This window comes from Pieris napi, chromosome 21, assembly GCF_905475465.1.
Source record: "Pieris napi chromosome 21, ilPieNapi1.2, whole genome shotgun sequence".
NCBI classification, from domain to species: Eukaryota; Metazoa; Arthropoda; class Insecta; order Lepidoptera; family Pieridae; genus Pieris; species Pieris napi.
Window position 1 is genome coordinate 2,670,946 of NC_062254.1, and position 16,716 is coordinate 2,687,661.

The 16,716-nt window shown below is 32.9% G+C and overlaps 1 protein-coding gene across 3 annotated transcripts in view; it reads right to left on the reverse strand.

Moving 5' to 3' along the window:
* Nucleotides 1-396: 396 nt before the first annotated feature.
* The window catches only part of LOC125060195 (5'-3' exoribonuclease 1), a 40,019-nt gene continuing 23,699 nt past the window's right edge, over nt 397-16,716 (reverse strand). Inside the window, exons 24-35 of one of the 3 annotated variants that reach the window (XM_047664965.1) lie at nt 15,801-15,868; nt 15,140-15,328; nt 13,628-13,676; nt 13,577-13,597; nt 12,604-12,678; nt 11,469-11,533; nt 10,804-10,836; nt 8,137-8,227; nt 6,159-6,284; nt 5,472-5,605; nt 2,656-2,749; nt 397-2,278 (exon numbers count right to left, since the gene is read on the reverse strand). In XM_047664965.1, coding sequence (XP_047520921.1) covers nt 2,192-2,278; nt 2,656-2,749; nt 5,472-5,605; nt 6,159-6,284; nt 8,137-8,227; nt 10,804-10,836; nt 11,469-11,533; nt 12,604-12,678; nt 13,577-13,597; nt 13,628-13,676; nt 15,140-15,328; nt 15,801-15,868 — 1,032 coding nt within the window. In that variant the 3' untranslated portion in view covers nt 397-2,191. Of the gene's footprint in view, nt 2,279-2,655; nt 2,750-5,471; nt 5,606-6,158; nt 6,285-8,136; nt 8,228-10,803; nt 10,837-11,468; nt 11,534-12,603; nt 12,679-13,576; nt 13,677-15,139; nt 15,329-15,800; nt 15,869-16,716 lie in introns of all 3 variants that reach the window. The other 2 variants (XM_047664964.1, XM_047664966.1) reach the window with 2 other exon arrangements.

Here is a 16,716-nt window from a genome sequence, read left to right on the forward strand (position 1 = left end):
AAAAAATCGTATTTGATTCGATACATACAAAATTTATTTAATATGTAATAGATTCTTATATTGCGGAAAACTCCTTTTAGTAGCAGTGGAGTACAGTATTTTACCTTACAATTGCCTGTATGAGATCGCTCGAAAGCGATAAGGCCGCCCGTTGTCTTCATTATGAAAATTAGGTTTGATTAGTTGATTTCATTTAGGTATTTTTTAAGAGTTTTAACGCTTACTAATTATAGATCAATATTTGTTTTCCAGAGTAAGGCTGTTGCAGAGTAATAGATCTTTAGACCTTGTAATCAAAACTTTTTTTTTAATTCAGCCAAAGTTGGCATCTAGTACTTTCACTTTATACCCAAAAATTACACTATTTACAGGCCAAGGATATAAAAAATAAACCAATGCTGTCAAAACTTTATTTCATTCTAAAAAACAAAAATACACCTTTTGTACATTCAGTTATTTATAAACGTACTAAAAGCAAAGTCTTGCTTTTGTCCCTTCAATCCAGACACGTGAGCAAAGCAATAACAAGATAAGCATGTAGTACGTTTATGAACAAGGATACCACAAAAAAATATAAAATAGCCAGTCGCATTTATTGTACTAAGATTGTCTAATGTAAAACAAATGAAACGTCTTAGATTGCCCAGTCTGACAATATACACGTGACACGCTTTCCGTTTGACCAATCACAGACAAACGAACCGCGTTTAATTGACCATGAGATTCACAGAGTATTAAACCGATATATACGTAAATGTCAAATTTTAATAAATAGTTTAATTTTTTTCAGATACTTTTTTTTTGAGGTACCACTGTAGGAGCTGTTAAGATTTTTCATACAAATTCACGCATAATTTATAAAACTTGATTGAAACTCAAGCATTTCACTAATAACATAACTAAAGAATTTCTTTTAAAGAATCTATCTGGTTAAACTTAAACATTTAATACTCTGTCGGTCTCATAAAATCATTTCAAATAAGGCAGTGATGTAATGTATATAATAACGACTGACAATTCTCTTGTACTTATTATTATACATTTATTTTAAGTTCACATACATTGTACTGTGAAATGCCGATTTAAATATTTTTTACATTTACTTGAATCGAATTTGATTTTGTACGATTAACATCTTAGAGTACTTACAAAATTGATACACTTATTATGTCAATTTTATATCCCTATATTAATTTTACGAGGGCATAGACATCTAGATACATTAATACATCAACTAATTTCCTTAAATATTATTATTCACGTTTGAGCAAGGTCCTCTAAGAAGATTTACCACAGTCATGAGATCAGCTGTCAGCTGTTTGAAGATCTGTGGGAATGACAGCTAAAATTTGGTCACGTGACGACTGTCACAAATTACCGTTGGCTAAAAAAGTTTAGGGCCAACATTACAAAAGTATGTGAATCTAGATGAAGACAGCCCTTGATCAAATTATAACCCTTATTTAGAAAATATTATTTTATTCAATACATATTATGACATTATTACAAGACGGCTATTTTTCACTCTCTTAAACTCACACAACATCTATTTTCTAAGACATTAAGGAACTATTTATAGTCATATAGACACGTCAATAATAAAATATACAATTTCTTAAAATATAAATTATAAAAATATGTAACACATTGACAAGATTTGAAAACTGACTTGAACGTAGTTAATACATTACCGTAATATATCTTAATTGAATATTGTCCAAAAACAAATAAAATTTATTTTTCCTTGATTTTGAGTAGTACAGAATTCGATTGTGAAATCTGTTACATAGAATGATAATAATTTTCCGGATATAGTCATTTTGTACATTGAACGTTTCAGCCTAAACATTAAATAAATGTGGCGTGAATGCCATAAAAAATATCGCATTTAATTTAAAATTATTTAAAAACTCGACTCAAATTCATAAATTCGTTTGTCTCAAACTCAAATTCATAAAGAACAAGGTATTAAAAATATACAGGTTCAAATATATTCGTGACATTATACAAGAACGTGTCAAGTCTTGAATGTCACCTGTCACAAAGAAAATAGTTTTGACATAATACATTCACATATCCAAAATATAATTTTTATAGTTTTAAAAGTTAGTTAATATGTCGAGTCACATGTTTAATCTTATTATAATGTACGTTTAAATCGATCGAATTTGACAACTGACAGTTGACATATTCAGTCAAACTGAAAAGGAAGATTGGCCGCTATTCTGGGTTTCCTCTTTTTAGTCCTATTCGTTGGAGGTTGATTATTCTGTGGTACCTAAAAATTAAACACAAAACTTACACAAGCGCAAATACACGAAATGGTTATATCATTTGATATTCCGTGGGGCTCGAACTCGTGCGCACGTGATAAATCTCCACGTGTTATGTAGATTTTTTATATTTTTTTATTAGGGTTATGAAACAACTAATACAAATAAAAAATTGCTTGGTTTCATATTGGACATTCAACGCGATCTTTTTTTCTCTTCTTTTCTCTCAAAAAAAAAAACAGTTCGAAAAGGACTGAACCCTGATCATGCCTTAAAATATACTGATTACAAATGCAATCAGCATCAGGAATACCAAGGAAGTATCCAGAAAATGAAAGAACAAGAATGTGGGTAGACGTTAAAAAACAGAAGCGTTACTTACCTGAGCCACGACAGGCTGAGGCTTGGGTAGCAAAGATTGTGTTGGTGGCTGACTCTCCATGTTACGAGGAGGCTGGTTCACATTGTTGGCTCGTCTGTGGGGTCAAACATGTCAATTGTCATTTCTAAACTTTACGGTTATGTCGTCTATGACGCTGTGTTTAGTTTTTTGTTTTCCATTTATATTCTGATTTTAAATTCCTTAGAAATCTGACAGCTATCATTTTTTGACATGTCAGTGGTGGCAAACCTTTTTGGCCGGGCACATTTTTCAATTTCATTGTTAGTTAATGTACCCATTTTATTAAGTGCGGTGCTCCACATTAAAAGTGGTTTAACGGCGAGTGGTAATAACGTTCCTTTTCATCACTAACAGTAAAAAAACGCACAAGTAAAGATAACATGTTTTTTTTAAAGGTTTACTAAACCTGGAATTAGTAGGCAGTGATGTCAGCTAAAGAATAAAATAAAGTAATTAAAGTTAATTCGATATATTTTTCGTGATATTGAAATATTTTAAGTTTTGTATTAGGTCACTTGAGTAAGTAAATATTTAGATTTACCTTTTTGTAGGTAAAACATAAAAAATACGTAACATTTTTTATTGCCCTCAAATAAGTCAAATTTGTCCCTTTTTCGGTGGAGAACTTTTTTAGTAGCAACACAAAGTATCATCAATAAAAAAAGTATTATAATTAAAAAAAAACAATTGAAATACAGTAGAACCTCTATAAGTCGAACATCAAGGGAGACGCCAAAAAATTCGAGTTATAGAGTTTTCAACTTATGGAGGATTTCGACTTAGGCGGATTTTGATTCGACATAAAGAGTTTGAGGTTTATTCTTATAAATTTAAAAAAAATTGAACACCTGACACAAAGCAAGCAAACACGTGTTTCCATGAGTCATAAATTTATTATTGTATACTCCTAAAATGTTTCCTAAGAAACAATAGTGTACTCACATTGTCGGCAAGTTCTTAAAGTCGGTAACTTATTTTTGTTCGAACAATAGAGATAATAAATTCCAAATGATCAAGTTGTAAAGGTTGTAAAATAAAACGTTCCTATGTTCGAGATACAGAGGTCAAATATAATTTTTCGAGTTATAGAGTGAAAATATGTACCAAAATGGCTTGGAGGGACTCGGTGATTATTTCGATTAACAGAGGGTCAAGATTTCAAGTAATGGAGGTTTTGGTGTTTTAAGGGAAGGGAACAAAACATTTTTTCGAGATTTGGAGGTTTTTGACTTATCGAGGTTCGACTTAACGAGGCTCTACTGTATTTTAATTAAGTACACAAAGTAAACAAGGTGAAGTGTTTACAATAAACACTTAATTTCTAGTGTTTAATCTGTTCATTATTAATACTATCGTTGTTCGATTGTGCACTTCAGTTATTCAGACAAACAAGAAACTATCCACAACTTGCTTCAAAAAATACTTATTCATACATCTAATTCCGCCGTTGTAACTAAAGATATCTATCTCTTTTCATCACAGCGTAAACACAATTTGAGAGAAAGAGACGAATGTGTTTAAAAATACTTAAAAATTTATATACCTATAAAGAAGTCAAATCAATATATGTGCGTGCGTATAAAACAACGTGTGCGTACTTATGTACACGCGTTAGAAGTTATACTTCTTTGGCGTAACAAGATAAAAAATTTATTCTACGTTTGTAGAAAAAACGACACTAACAATAGAAAAAACTAAAATGTTGACTATAGCCAACTTCAGGGTGTCGATTTTTTGTGACGAAGTGCGCGCGCATCGTAAAAAATTACTCTCATCATTTTTCCCCAACGCGCCAAAAGAAGTATAACTTCAAAAGGTTTGAGCATAAGAATATATGTATGTGTATGTTTTCGTAACTATTAGGCCCGTAATTTTTTTCGTATCAAATCAAAAATCCGTCAGTTAAATATAATATCATAGCTAAACTTGAAACTAGTTTTAACTCCAATTCCATAAAAGAAGCTACTGGTATAGCATTGGTGGCTCACGATCACGCTTGTCTCCACAAAACAACAATGTGCAAGTGCCCTTCTATACAAATAGTCGATAAACAAAAATATCTCGGATTAATTATAGACAAAAACATGCATTGGAATCAACACATAGAATACATCTGTGATAAACTTCGACAGTTTTTGGCACAAATAACAATACTCAAAAAGCGTATCCCATTTAAAACCAAACTTTCACTTTACAACGCGCTTTGCGAATCAGTCATCAATTACGGTCTAAGTAGCTACGGGAGAACTTATCCAACGTATCTCAGCCGAATACATAACCTCCAAATGCGAATCCTCAAACACGTTGTCTCGAGAAATGTGCTCGACTCATACAAAAATGAAGAAAAAGGAGTTTTCAAACACTGTAAAATATTGCCCGTATCAGAAAAAGTTAATAAATGTCTTCTAGTCGAGCACTTTTTTCGAGATGACTTAAAAAAACGAGTAGAGCATGACGTACAGACCCGAGCGGTGACGCAAGTCCGGCTCTGTACATCAAGAGCAAACAACGTATACGGCGAGAGAACGTTGAGGTATTTGCTAGCGCGGCTAATAAATGGCCTACCAAATCACATATTAGATTGCCTAACGCCAACCAATATAAACAGCAAACTAAAAAACTACTTTTATATGCATTTGTCGCGCTCCTAAACAAGATTGTTATGGTTACATGAATATAAACCACAGCGGTTTGCTAATGTAACTTGTTATGATTGTATTATATTTTTTTGTAAAATAAAGAAATTAAAAAAAAAAAACTTATAAACCTTAAACTACAAAATCCATAACTATTACCTTTGACTAGTCTGCACTTGTAAAGGCACAAATGGGTTATTCACACCCTGGTTAGTCCGTTGGTTGGTTTGGTTGGATTGGGTGTTTGATGGGTTTTCATTGGCTTGGTTAGGCTGGAATGGCGCTGGAGAGTTCTGGAAATAAATAAAAATTTAAAACAAAATATTACACTTACATTAATTTTACTTGTAAATTCGTATCAAAAAAAAAACAGTGGCGCTACAACCTCTTTAGGTCTTGGCCTCAGATTTCTGAATCTGTTTCATGATAATTTTTTAAATCTAATAGGCAAGTAGGTGATCAGCCTCCAGTGCCTGACACACGCCGTCCACTTTTTGGGTCTAAGACATGTCGGTTTCCTTACGATGTTTTCCTTCACAGTTCGAGCAAATGTTAAATGCGCACATAGAAAGAAAGTCCATTGGTGCACAGCCTGGGATCGAACCTACGACCTCAGGTATGAGAGTCGCACGTTGAAACCACTAGGCCAACACTGCTCAAATAAATAAATTAATAATAAAATAAATTCGTATCATGTAGATATAATCCCGTACCAGCCGTGTACTTAGGAGGGTTCTAGGTTCGATTGCCGGCGAAAAAATAATTGTTTCGCGTTCGTAGGAAAGGTTGCAGTTATAAACTAATTAATCAGAAATATAAATGATTCCCCTAGTTTAGAAAATTTACCTGCGTCCAGCTGGGAAGTAAATTGCTCACGCTGGGCAAATGTTTTGGGAAATTGTTCCTGGGACGATATTGCGGGGGCGGATATTGTGGGGCAAAAGGTACGAATGGAGGTGCTTGTGGTTGATTCTGAAAAAAAATTAAAATAGATTTTAGTGTGTAACTATAGGACCAAAGCAGTTTAATGGTACATTGCTTAAACATGTGACTTCTTGGAGTTGTGCGTTTAAACCCTGGCTTTCTTTCTAACTACGAATTTAGACTGAAGGTACAATGGTTTGGAGCTCCACACAAATATTTTGTAAAAAAACTAGACGATTTGTAAATTCAAAGCCGGCAACGCACTCGCGAGTCCTCTGGCATTGAGAGTATCCATGGGCGGTATCAGTTAACAAAGAGCGTCCTGTTTCAAAATAGAGACGGACCCAGCGCTTATTGCCAGTTTTGATCCGTTTAACGCTCTTGATTTAAGAATATTTAGAAGGATTCATTTCTTAATATTTTTGACAATTATAACTGTATAATTAATTCGTATAGGTACGAATAAATTATATTTTGATTTTACATTTTTGGTTAATTATCAACTTTTTCGTGTAATATACATAAATTATATAAATAAATAAAAATAATTTACGTAAATTAATTAATATTTGTATTTGTGTTATATATATGCGAAGATAGCTTACAAAAAGAGGAGAAATATTTTGGTAGAAATTTTTATAAAGAAATCAGTGGCGCTATAACCATTTATTTTGAAAACATGGCGATTAAAAAGAGTGGCGGAGAGTTTATTGCCAGTTCTTCTCTTCCGTTCTACGCCCTTGATTTGAGAACTGGCACTAAATGTAAAATTAGAAGCATTAATATATATTTCTTTACTGACAAGTCATAAGTGTACAATGTGTTACCCATATGATTAAATGATTTTTTTTTTAGGTCTGGGCCTCATTCTATATCTGTTTTATGATCATTGTCAATCTTATATGCCAATAGGCGATCAGCCTCCTGTGCCTAACACACGCCTTCTACTTTTTGGGTCTAAGGCAAGTGGGTTTCCTCACGATATTTTCCTTCACCGTTCGAGCGAATGTTAAATTAAAATCATTATCAGCCAATCGTTATCTATCTATCTATCTATCCTTTTGAGAGATTCTGAGTATGCTTGAAGGCGCTATCTCGAGATCGACTTCTAATTGAGATTGCATTGAATCTTTTTGTGCTGAATAGTTCATTTAATGAGATTGTGAATTTGACATCTATTTCATAAGTTTTTGTGTTCAAGAACAACTTTTTATCTGTTTATATTCCATTTTTAATAATTTAGTGATTTTACAAATATAAATAAAATAATGCTTTATTTATTACAAACAATTACAATATTTAATTATTAGCGACCAACGGTAGCGGCAACCCTGAGTCGTAATCCTTCAAAAATGTACATGTATGTATGTATGTATGTATAGTGTTGTAAATTCCGTGCAGTACTTTTCGAGTTTATCGCAAACAGATAGATATATCGACACATATAAGGTATATAGCATATGACCTGTACAAAAAACGTGACTTTTAATAGATCAAGATATCCGCAACAACCTTACTAAAAACTTCTTTAGTTAGTATAGATAGACAAAACACTGCGAAATATGAGCGGTGCGCTGTGGTTAACACGAAATACTGAAGTCCATAAATATTTGGGAATTGCCACTGTCGAGGAAGACATTAAAAGATCAACCGTGCGATACAAAATGAGACTTCAGCAACACGTCAACCCCCTAGCTTCGGGCCTCTTGGAAACGACGGACAGTGTGTATCGGCTAAAAAGGGCGAAACTTGCCGCAGTCTGACAGTTTACAAATTACGGAGGGAATAAAAATTGTTGGATTTGCGTTCCCTAATTGCCATCATTTCCCATAAAAGCCAAGAGGCTGATTGCAGATGGATTAAGAATAAAAAAAAAAAAGTTAGTATAGATAGACCTTACCTTGTAATAATTGGAGTTGGAATTCACCCAATCGCTTTGAGGCACTGGGGGTCGATATTCGGTGTCCTTTCTCCAATTTTGTGACTGAGTTCTGTAGAATAGAGATCAGCGATCAAATTTTTTTTTCAATAACTGCAGGTTAAACCCGTCAATGTATATAATGGGTGTCCCAACTAGAACGCAATTTTTAAATTTTAAATAAAACACAGATATTTTTTAAAAAAATCGTGAAACTTTACTATATCGTGAAGAAGACAGAATGAGGTTATGTATGGAACAAGATATCGTGCAGATGGCCGCCACGGCTTTGCTGGCACACACGGGATCTTTTAATGATATTTTCAATGACCTTTTTGCATAAATGCTGCGGTATTTCATTAATGCAGCGTCCAATTTCCTCTTTTAAGGCTTGAGTCGTCGTGGGCTTATTCGCGTAAACCATCGACTTCAAAAAACCCCAAAGAAAAAAATCTAAAGGTGTTAAATCGCACGATCTAGGCCGCAAATTCTGGTCTCCAAAACGCGAAATAACGACCGGGAAATGACTGATGCAGCAATTGAATTGTTTCTCTGGCTGTATGACATGTGGCGCCGTCTTGTTGAAACCACATGCCCTCCACATTCATTTCTTCAATTCTGGGCAAGAAAAAACTGGTTATCATTTCACGATACCGAACACCATTGACTGTTTGCGCTTGACCTGCCTCATTTTCATAAAAAAAAGGTCCAATGATTCCTCCAGCCCAAAAACCACACCACACAGTGACACGTTGAGGATGCATTTGCTTGTCGTAAATCACTCGAGGATTTTCCTCACCCCAAATGCGACAATTCTGCCTATTGACGAAGCCATCAAGATGGAAATATGGGCCTCGTCACTGAAGATGATTTTATCGGCAAAATCAGCATTTTCATGTTGTCTCTCCAATACCCAATTAACGAAGTCCCTTCGCTTTCCATGGTCAGCTGGCTTCAGTTCCTGAGTCAATTGAACTTTGTATGCATGAAGATGCAAATCTTTCGTCAAAATTCGCTGCATAGTGGATTTGGAGACACCAATTTGCTGAGCTCGGCGTCGAATTGAGGTGGATGGAGTTTGAGCGACATCATCACGTACAGCTGCGACATTTTCGGTCGATCGACCTGGTCGAAGGCGCGTTGTTGTCTTTACATCACTATCAGATCCAGTTTTGGCAAATTTATCCATTAATCTTTTTACAGTTGACTCTTTTGGAGCATTATTGTGACCCCACATTGATCGCAATTTGCGAACTGTAGCCGCAAAACTTTCACCATTTTGGTAAAACAATGAGAATGCGTTGTTCATTCGTGTAGCGCTCCATTTTTACTAACCTCGTACCTTCTACTAGCAAAAAATAACAATTGTTGAAATGTCAAACAATGACACTTCGAATGGCGTCAAATTTAAAAATTGCGTTCTAGTTGGGACACCCGTTATGTTGCAAATATCTACTATATTTAAATGTATTTCATTTTTAAAAAAATCCGTGGAGCTACAACCTTTTTTAGGTCTGGGCTTCAAATGTCTGTATCTGTTTCATGATCATTTATCAATCTAATAGCTAAGTAGGTGATCAGCCTCCTGCCTGACACACGCCGTCGCCTTTTTGGGTCTAAGGAAAGCCGGTTTCCTCACGATGTTATTCTTCAGCATTTGAGCGAATGTTAAATACATAGAAACTCCATTGGTGCACAGCCGGGGATCGAACTTACGACCTCAGGGAAGAGAGTCGCACTCTGACACCAGTAGGCCAACACTGCTTTTCTGATCTCATTTTTTTAAGTTGAATAAATATTTTTGATGTCAATTCGCTTGCTTTAGCAACAGTAATACCATAGTTTTTAAACAATTTATTCTGTGTACAACCATCCTATACTCTGTGGCTGATTATTCTATAGTACATACATCGTCTTATAGTCTGTGACTGTCACCATACATAGTAATAAAAAAAAATGATTTTATTTCATTTAACAAATGTTTGCTTCATAATTTTTTTATCAAAAAGCTATATACTTATTCCCAAACTACTTAATTAGGCAGTGTATATAATATATTTATATATTTATGTATTTTTTATTTCATATATAATGGTATCAATCGCTTATATGAGTACTGGGAATAAATAAGGCGCAACTACGTTTCTCTGTGAATACAAAAGAAACAACATTTAAAGCCTATATTCTAAGTTTTATAAAATAAAATAAAAAAATTAAAACATCTTACATCTATTATGTCAAGTGACAAATTAAACATCATCGATCAGACGGCAAAGAAGAAAAATAAAATATAAAAAGAGTTTGTATAGGAAAATATGTTTTCCTTACATATATATAATATGACTGCCATACTAAAATAATAACAATACATCAAAGAATATTAATTTTGCAGACTTGATATTACAGATAAAATTTTATATTACGATAGTTTAATTGTTATATATTTCCTGTACACATCGGTAACATAGTAACAAAGATGACCTCTAGAGCATATTTTGATAAGTCCAATTATTACATACTTACATATACAAGTTATACAACATTCATAGCGTTCTACACAGATCTTACCATAAAACAATTATATATATTAGATTTTTCTTAATTAAGTTAAACCGATTCGAAAAATAGTTAGTTTGTTAGTTTTCTTACCCAGACAAAAAATTCCAAAAGGGATGTGTAGTGCTGCATGTAATGAATTTAAAACATTTTTTTATTTAGTCTAGTCAACAAGTTCAAAAACGTGAAAAATAAAGGTCCTAAAAATATGAGCGATGGCTCATTCGATTCGGAATCACCTTTAGAAATGTTTTTGAAGGATTTTGGTGCAGGTTAAACATTGCAATTGTTATTAACAAAATAAGATGAAAAAAAATGATATTTTGTTTTTTGTTAATAGCTTAAAAAATATTAACATTTAAGCAATTTTGAAAAAGGCTTGTTAAAGAGGAGGAAATTTTCAATAAAAAAGTCCAAACTCCCGGAACTCTATTTCCATTATTTATAATTTTAAATAGACGTTGAAAATAGGGCTCGGACTAATTGTGTATATGACTATTTTGCTTTGATTTTCTTATTATACAAATTTTGAAAATTTAACGATTAAATTAAATACTTAAAAAAACAATTTGTATAAGTTCCATAGTCACGAATAAATAATCTGATTTTTTTTTAATCTTGTCAAAAGACATTGTAGTTATACAGATGGTTAAAGGATACTTATAAATAAAGTTTATTTTGTCTTATAATCAAGCAATTTTACTACTAACTTTAATTTTAATTTGTATTTATTATTATTATTGTTAATTTAAACTTACTTCGCTTGTGGTATTATTGGTTGTTTGTCCTTGCTTCTCCAATTTGAGTTTACTTCATCTTTGTTCTGAAAATAATTGAAGTGAAACTTCTTTAAAAAGAAACAGACAAATTAATTTATACAGTGTATAAACTTTAAATAAGTGTGTATTTGATCATTTTCTGAATTAGATGTGCAAAAAATTAAATAAGTCAAGTAAGTTCAATAATAAAATAAGATGACATTTATCAATTTTATTTACATATCATTAATTATATAATCTTTTTGAAGTGAAAACCACACTTAATTTAAAGTTTATACACTGTATAATGCTTCCTATCTCATTTTCTCCTACGTTAAATCTAATGAATTTATGTGTCTGTCTCTTTTTACAGTCGCTTTTTCATTTAATCGAATTTCAAACTTTCATTACTTTAGTTTTTACCAAATTAAAGATTAATATTAAAGTTATAAGTTAAAATATATATTTTTTTAAAGAAAATATTAATTACATTAGATTTTTTATATTTAAATAATGAAAAGTCTAATTTACAATTCGTCGCTGTAGAATGATAACCTCGTATGTCCAGACAACCAAATATGAAACGAAAAAACGTTTCATTTCGTCAATGTTCGTTAAAATATTATTATGTGTTTTTGTTTAGTTTAGATGGTAAAAAGGACTTATTTATTAATAACATAAATAAGTCCTTACTTCATAATTACACCAGTTAAATGACATAAGAGTCTAAGAATAAAAAAATAAATGTTTTTTTCAACAAGGTTATCATTCTACAGTGACGAAATTATTAATTATAAATACTTTGTTTTTGAAGGTTTCACTTCTACCAAATGTGAATATTCTCTTCTATAAAGTTCCAGATTTAGTTTTTATGAGTAATCATATTTTTTGAAGTTATACTTCTTTAGGCGCGTTATGAAAAATTGATGAGTGAAATTTTACGATGCGCGCGCACTGTGACACAAAATTATCAGTGTGATTATAGCGTGCGCGAGCGAGATGGGAATATGACAATCTACAAGTAAAAAGAAATAGAATATGCGTGAAGTTAGCAGCTATGCCAAGAATTTTAAATGACCATAATGACATTTACCTTTTAAACAAATAAAGGAGTTTTAATTATTTTGTAATATACCTTATTCTGTTTTGTCTGGTCCGTTGCATTTTCACTTATTTTCAGAAGACTTCTCAAGAGTGTCGTCGGGTCTTCCTGTAAACATTATATTCCCTTTAATCCGAATTAAGCTATTAGATATATGCAGTAATGCCAACTTGGGGACTTTTCCCCAAAATGGGGAATCAAAATGTCCTGGGGGATTTTAGGGGGTACATTATTCATGATTGTTGCTTCTTAATAAATAATAGTTTAAAAAAACTAAAATTGTGAAAAAGCGTAGGGCGCTCTGTGCCAAATAGACCCACGCTTTTTCACAATAAAACCAGTATTTTTTGTTTATTACCTTTTTCAGCCTAAATTAGGAATTATTTTTCACTTTTTAGTTTGATGTGCTTTAAAAGCGTGTTTTTTAGTTTTTTTAAACTATTATTTATTTTTTAGTTAATTTTTTTTTTTTTGGATTATTGCATTGTCATCGATCTTTGACAGGTGCGCAAAGTTTTAATGAAATCTGTATGTTTAAAGTGGGTCAAAATCGAGTCCGAAGGAGTCGGTTACATACATACATACATACATACAGGTGAAGCTAATATAAAGCGTGTAAAAATGCACGGTTTTATACAATTCATATTAGGCCCAAGAGACATCAAAATTAAAAATCATCCAAGATCGAAATTTTATACTACTTCAATATATTATTATGCATATTTGGAATGACCTCACAAACCGAGTATACAACGAAAACTTTTTAGGTCTGGGCCTCAGTTTTAGGATCATTTGTCAATCTAATAGACATGTTGGTGATCAGCCTCCTGTGCCCGAGCACGCCGTCGACTTTTTGGGTCTGAGACAAGCCGGTTTCTTCACGATGTTTGCCCATGTAAATGCGCATAGATAGTCTATTAGTGCACAGCCGGGGATCGAACCTATGATCTGAGATACCGACTGAAGGTAAAAACTAAGGTATCATAATATATTTCATTAGATATACCTTTTGTCCGCCATTAGTTGCCTCTGGTGTTTTTGCCTGCGGTGTTTTTGCCTCCGGTATTTTTGCCTCCGGAGTAGCTGGTTTCGTCTCCCACGGGGGACTACAAATTAAATTATTTTTTTTTGTTGAAAAAAACATAAAAAAATGATTAGTTGGTATATTAGGCTTCGAAAGTGCTAAAAATCTAAAATGTTTGTCCTCTTGAAAATAATGTAATTTCGTATGTTCTAACTTAGGGAATAGTCCGAATTTTATCAAATTCGTTTCAGTAGTTTTTGATATTTTCTTTTGATGACATGTCACAATAGACGATGATATTATGATAACAGGTATTTGGAGTCAGTTTAATTTAATTTAATTATTTTTATACCCGACTCAAACTTAAAAAAAAACTTTTTTGAAAATAAATGACGTCACGTCAATAGAAATATTGCAATAAATAACATCGTTTCGACATTGGAATGCATGACGTCACAAAAACATATGATGACGTCACAAGAGGCTCATTTACATTATAGAAGGTTATTGATTGATTAACAACTCTATTGTTTATGGTATGTAAATATGAAGTAATTGTATGCACCATGGCTGCTAATTAAAAAATGATAGTTGTAGATGACGGGGCAAACGGGGCAGGGGGCTCCTCTGATGTTATATTAAACCATCACCATTGCTTTCACCTATAGATGTTCACATGCCCACGGACACGTCAAAAGGCACGCGAGTGTGTTGTCGGTCTTTTATAAATTGTTACGCTCTTTTCTTGAAGGACCCTTATGCAGGTGTAGATTGTTTTTAACTGTATCTCTGGTAAGACGTGTGCGGGGGAGCCCTAACAGCATTCTGGCGGTAATAGCGGGAATGCTGGAATGCTGGGTTGCCCGTACATGGGTCATTGCTATGTACAGTATGCTACAATATAATATTTAGGACAATATGGTAACTACAATAATAACTATATGGACTAATGATTGATTGCTTAAATTATTATTATACTCTGATTTTTAATTCTGACATTTCATAATTGTTGCTACTAAAAAAGTTCTCCACCGAAAAAGGGACAAATTTGTCTTGCTACGTATTTTTTTATGATTACAAAAAGTAGGTAACTGTAAATATTTACTTACTCAAATGACCTAATACAAAAATAACAAATATTTCAATATCACGAACAATATATAGAATTAACTTTAATTACTTTATTTTATTCTTTAGCTGACATCACTGCCTACTAATACCAGGTTTAGTAAACCTTTAAAAAAAAAAATGTTATCTTTACTTGTGCGTTTTTACTGTTAATGATGAAAAGAAACGTAATTACCACTCGCCGTAAAACCACTTTTAACGTGGACCACCGCACTTAATAAAATGGATACATTAACTAAAAATAAAATTTATTTATAGACTCAAATGTTCAGACTCGTATTGAAATTGAAAAATGTGCCCGGCCTGCCAGGCACATTTTGCCATTTTGCCGGCCAGGTTTGCCACCACTGACATGTCAAAAAATGATAGCTGTCAGAGTATAGTCCTATTGGTTCGGAAAGAACGGCAAATGCAAACCTATAACTGGCGAACGCGGAGTTATGTGTATTGTCCCTGCGAAGAACAGCGGGCGGTTGTGTGTTGTCCCTGCGAAGAACGGCGGGCGGTTGTGTGAAGCCCCACGAATTTGTATCTTCGTTGTTGTCCGTTTGTACATTTCGGATTTGACGCCCGTAGGATATATTTAGCATGTTCGTTGGTAGCATTCTGGAAAAAAATGTATTCAGTAAATTAATTAAATATTATATATTAAGATTAAATTTTGTATCCTATGCGTCGCCGGCCTTAAACGCTCCATTTTCAAGAAGAGAGGTCGTATCAAATAAATTGCAGAAACATAATTTTAATAATACTTTGATTTACAAATTCCACTTTAATATAATATGCATGAATTCATCATACAACGCTACAACCTTTTTAGGTTTGGGCCTCAGATTTCTGTATCTGTTTCATGATCATTTGTTAATCTAATAGACAAGTAGGTGATCAGCCTTCTGTGCCTGATACACGCCGTCGTGTAGGGTCTAAAGCAAGCCGATTTACTCACGATGTTTTCCTTCACCGTTCTAGCAAATGTTAAATGCACATAGAAAATCAATTGGTGCACAGTCGGGGATCGAACCTACAACCTCAGGGATGAGAGCCACTAGCCAACACTCATACTATGTACATCACTCACCTATAAAACCTGGATTCTTCAAATAGATCTTCAGACATCGCGCCTGCAAAGGGTTCGTCGAACATTACCTGAAAAGAACACACATTTAGATCGATTTCTTATGAAAACGCACAATCAGCCATATGCAAATGTTATATTAATTTTCATATTGTCATATAATAAGAACATTAACATCTAATAATAAGTGTTGTTTGATGATTTGCTGTTTTAAAAGAGTTTTTTTACGCCGACTTTTTTTTTCGGCCTACACCCTCTGCCTTCTTTGCCGGTAAGTAGGGATGCCTACAAATTCAAATTTAATGATGTGGAATAAGTGATACCTGTATCTTATGTTCCATAATAAACACATTTTATTTTTTTATATAAAATCCTCGTGTCACAATGTTCGCTACCATACTCCTCCTAAACCACCCCAAAATTTTGTTTGTTTATGATAAAAAAAAAAAAAAAATCAGAGGGGCTACAACCTCTTTAGGTCTTGGCCTCAGATTATGAAACTGTTTCACGATTTTTTTTTTAAATCATATGGTTTTTTGTTTATGATACTGGTCTAAGATCCCGATATACAACGACCTTCACCGAGATGCTTATTTAATGAAACGTATTTTATATGTAATTTAATATGTCAATAAATATAATCCATATGGGTTGCCTAGCAAATTTCAGTCCAGAGTATTTTAATTAAAATTAAAAAAAAATTATTTTGTTAAACATTTCACCGGTATGATTATTAGATAAATTCTATACCAAGCGAAAGTATGAAGCCCATAGAATATGCAAACGTTAGGTTGTTTTTAAACAATTAATTATTTATGTGTATATTTTTTATGTGACACTAAAGTATATATACATATTTAGTAAAAAAGAAAGTTATAGTGATACATAATATATAATTCTACCCTGATTAAAAATATTG